Genomic DNA, 3,114 nt, shown 5'->3' with positions numbered 1-3,114 from the left:
TGTTGAGAAGGGGCAGCCAAGAGCTGCCGGCAGCCGGGATAAAAATAGGCTGTGGAGCAAGCGAGTGGGGTGTTTGCACAAGAAGGGTACTGAAGTGCATGGACAGGGTAACTGGGATGCTCCCTGTGGGGCTGCGCCGCTGCGGCCACCCCCGTGCTCTGTCCCCACTCGCTGTCTCTGGGCCTCCCGTGATTTCTTGGTGTCCTTTAGGGATGTAATTCCTGTGGGTTCCTTATTCCCTTTGTGGAGGGTGAGAGCGAAAGCGCCCTTGGGTGGAAGGTGGTGGTGGGAAGCGTGCGTGTGTGTGTGTGGATGTCTTGCAAAGGGAAGTGCTGAAAGTCAAGGTAATGGAGTTCCATTCAGACCAGCAAGGTTGCAGCAAAATACCACAGCCAGGACTGACCAGCATGACCCATGTAGTGAGGGTTTTCAAGGGTTTAATCCCTTCCATGCCAGTTTCTCACCCCCAAAAAGACATGTTGTTTGCCAGCTTGGTGCTGTGGGTGCTTCTGTCCATGGCAGCCCCTCCAGGAGGATGCGAGGAGCATCGGGATGTGCCCCTGGATCGCAGCTGGAATTCTGTTTGAATCCCCATCGCATGCCTGCGAGTGGAGGTGCCACGTGTCTGTGTGTGTGTCTGCAGCGTGGCAGCCAGTGGGTGACCGTCTGCTCTGTGCTCTGCCCCCAGGGACAGCGGGGACGACATCGAGCTGGCGTCCTGCGTGCAGGGAGCCTGTCTGCCGGGCAGGGTGTCCTCCTGCAGCTGCGAGTTCCTGGCTGATGGTAAGGACCTACCTGCTGGGCAGGGTGAGCATCTCGGGGTGGCAGCTCTGGTTTAGAGGAGACCAACAGTGATAAAGAGCCTGAAGTTGGCACTGTGGGGATACATCTTCCTCTGTCCATCGCCTTCCTCGCACTTGCCTTTGCCCTGGGGAGGTGGTCCACCCTTCTTGAAGACGTCAACATCGCCCCTGTACATCCTGATATGCGCAGGAAATCAAGTCCCTGGGGTCTTGCAGGCACTGGGGTCTCTGGGTCCCCACGAGCAGTGTCCACTTGCACAGCCCCACCTCATCTCTGTGCCTACCATAGCAATTGCACCCGGGGAGTGAAACCCAGCATGGGCTGAAAGCGAGCTGGGAGCCCCCCAGGCTCTGACCAGAGCCGTAGCCTAGCCCTGAGATGTCCCCGAGAGCCAGGGGTGCTCCAGTGTGGTTGCCTTCAGAGCAGGTCAGCCCCCACCCTTATCCAGTGACGGTGGGTGATGCTGAGCCCATCCCTCTGCAAATTCCCTTGCAGATGTGCCCAGGCCTCCAGACAGATGTGCCCTGCCTGGTGCTCACACCACCACCACGGCCACCGCTGTCCCTGCGCCCCATGGCCGGGGTAGGGACTCTCTGGGGGAGCTCCTCGCGCACGTCCCACTGGAGAGCTTCCTGCAGACACTGGAGTCCTCTCCCAGCGGGCATCTCACAGGTACCGGGACGCAGGATGTGACCCCAGTGCCTCGCTCTCGGGGGTGCGCAGAGGAAGGGGTGGGAGAGGGTGATGTCGGGGTGCTCCCTAACCCCCCGCTGTCCCTGCGGCCAGGGGAGGACAGCGAGGCGGAAGCGGAGATCAACCTCTCGGACTTCCCCTGGTTCCATGGGACGCTGTCACGGATCAAGGCGGCTCAGCTGGTGCTGCTCGGGGGTGCCCGGAGCCACGGCCTGTTCGTCATCCGGCAGAGCGAGACGCGGCCCGGGGAGTACGTGCTCACCTTCAACTTCCAGGGGAAAGCAAAGGTGGGTGTCCTCAATGTCACTGCCGGCCCTGCCCAGCACCCCGGGCTCCTTCCCACCCTCCTGGGGCTCTGCGAGCAAGTGGGGGCCATACAGAGACCCCAAACGCAGCACCCCAGCAGGGCACCCATTGGGACTGCTTGCCCTTGTACCCCAGGAGCCCTCTGCACCCTGCCCAGCCCCTTCAGCAGTTTCCAGCTGGATCAGTGTCTGCTACACAGGCATAAGGTTAAATGCCCCGTGGGAGCGTGGTACATCAACCTCTGCCCTCTTCTTGTCTGCTCCATGTCCTGAAGGACACGGATGCACTATAAAAAGCAACCCACATGCAGTTTTCTGCCAGATCCCTTTTCCGTCAGTGTTGAGATATAACTGCCTGGTCTTGGCACCTGTCCTGAAGAAGTAGTTCGGGTGGGATGTGGGCTTCCCTAGGCTGTCCCCATCACTGTGATTGGAGCTGCAGCCCCTTCAGCTGCACCCATCCACCCTTCTCTGACTGCTTCTGCGTGGTGCTCATCACCAAGAGGGGACAAGCTGCTGGGGCTGCAGCGAGTGGGGTTTTGCAGGAAGCACCCTACAGCAGGAGAACTGTGTGGCCAAGCAGGGAAAAACCAAGTCCTACGTAAGGAGCAAACCTGCCGTGGCTGACGGAGGTGGCTCATCTGCTGATTGCACGGGTGAACGTCACCCTGGCTCACCCACTGTCCCCTGCACTTGCAGCACCTCCGCCTGTCACTGAACGAGAGCGGGCAGTGCCACGTGCAGCACCTCTGGTTCCAGACCATCTTTGACATGCTGCGCCACTTCCACACGCACCCCATCCCTCTGGAGTCGGGTGGTGCAGCCGACATCACCCTCCGCAGCTACGTCGTGGCCCAGAGCCCGCTGCCCGGTAGGTGCCAGGACCAGGCAGGGCCATGGGTGTACGCGGAGGGTTGGGCTGGGGTCTTGCATGGACCTAAAGGGGACTGATCCCTGGGATTCCCCCAAGGACCCCTCACCTAAAGCTGTGCCTGTGTGTGTGGCTCTGGAGATGCACCAGGGTGAGTTTATCCCACTGAAGGTGAACACGCAGAGCCTGTGCATCCCCGGCTGTGGATATCAGTGCCCTGCCTTGGGCAGGAGAAGAGCAGAGGGGTCTCTGGAGCTTGGAGCATCCCGCTCTGCTGGGAGAGGGTGGGCAAGGAGGGCTGGGGAAGGACAGGGTCAAGGACGGAGACGGTGTGCATGGGAAGGTGCCAGTGAGGGAGAGGGAGGGCCATCCCCCAGGCAGCACTGGAGGGGTCAAGCTCCTGTCTCCCTTGCAGACGCTGGCCCCCCACCAGCCCTTGTG

General features: G+C 61.1%; 1 protein-coding gene across 1 annotated transcript in view; it reads left to right on the top strand.

Moving 5' to 3' along the window:
* Positions 1–3,108, top strand: part of LOC104406922 (SH2B adapter protein 2-like) — a gene marked incomplete at both ends in the record, with an annotated part of 8,382 nt that extends 5,274 nt beyond the window's left edge. The window contains 5 exons of the mRNA XM_010016043.1: positions 689–783; positions 1,300–1,476; positions 1,591–1,784; positions 2,502–2,673; positions 3,089–3,108. Of these exons, the coding sequence (XP_010014345.1) occupies positions 689–783; positions 1,300–1,476; positions 1,591–1,784; positions 2,502–2,673; positions 3,089–3,108 (658 nt within the window). The remainder of the gene's footprint in view (positions 1–688; positions 784–1,299; positions 1,477–1,590; positions 1,785–2,501; positions 2,674–3,088) is intronic.
* Positions 3,109–3,114: the final 6 nt, after the last annotated feature.

The sequence above is a fragment of the Nestor notabilis genome, unplaced genomic scaffold (assembly GCF_000696875.1).
Source record: "Nestor notabilis isolate BGI_N333 unplaced genomic scaffold, ASM69687v1 scaffold22136, whole genome shotgun sequence".
Classification (NCBI taxonomy): Eukaryota; Metazoa; Chordata; class Aves; order Psittaciformes; family Psittacidae; genus Nestor; species Nestor notabilis.
Note: the sequence above shows the minus strand (reverse complement) of the source record. Positions and strands in the feature narration are given on the sequence as shown.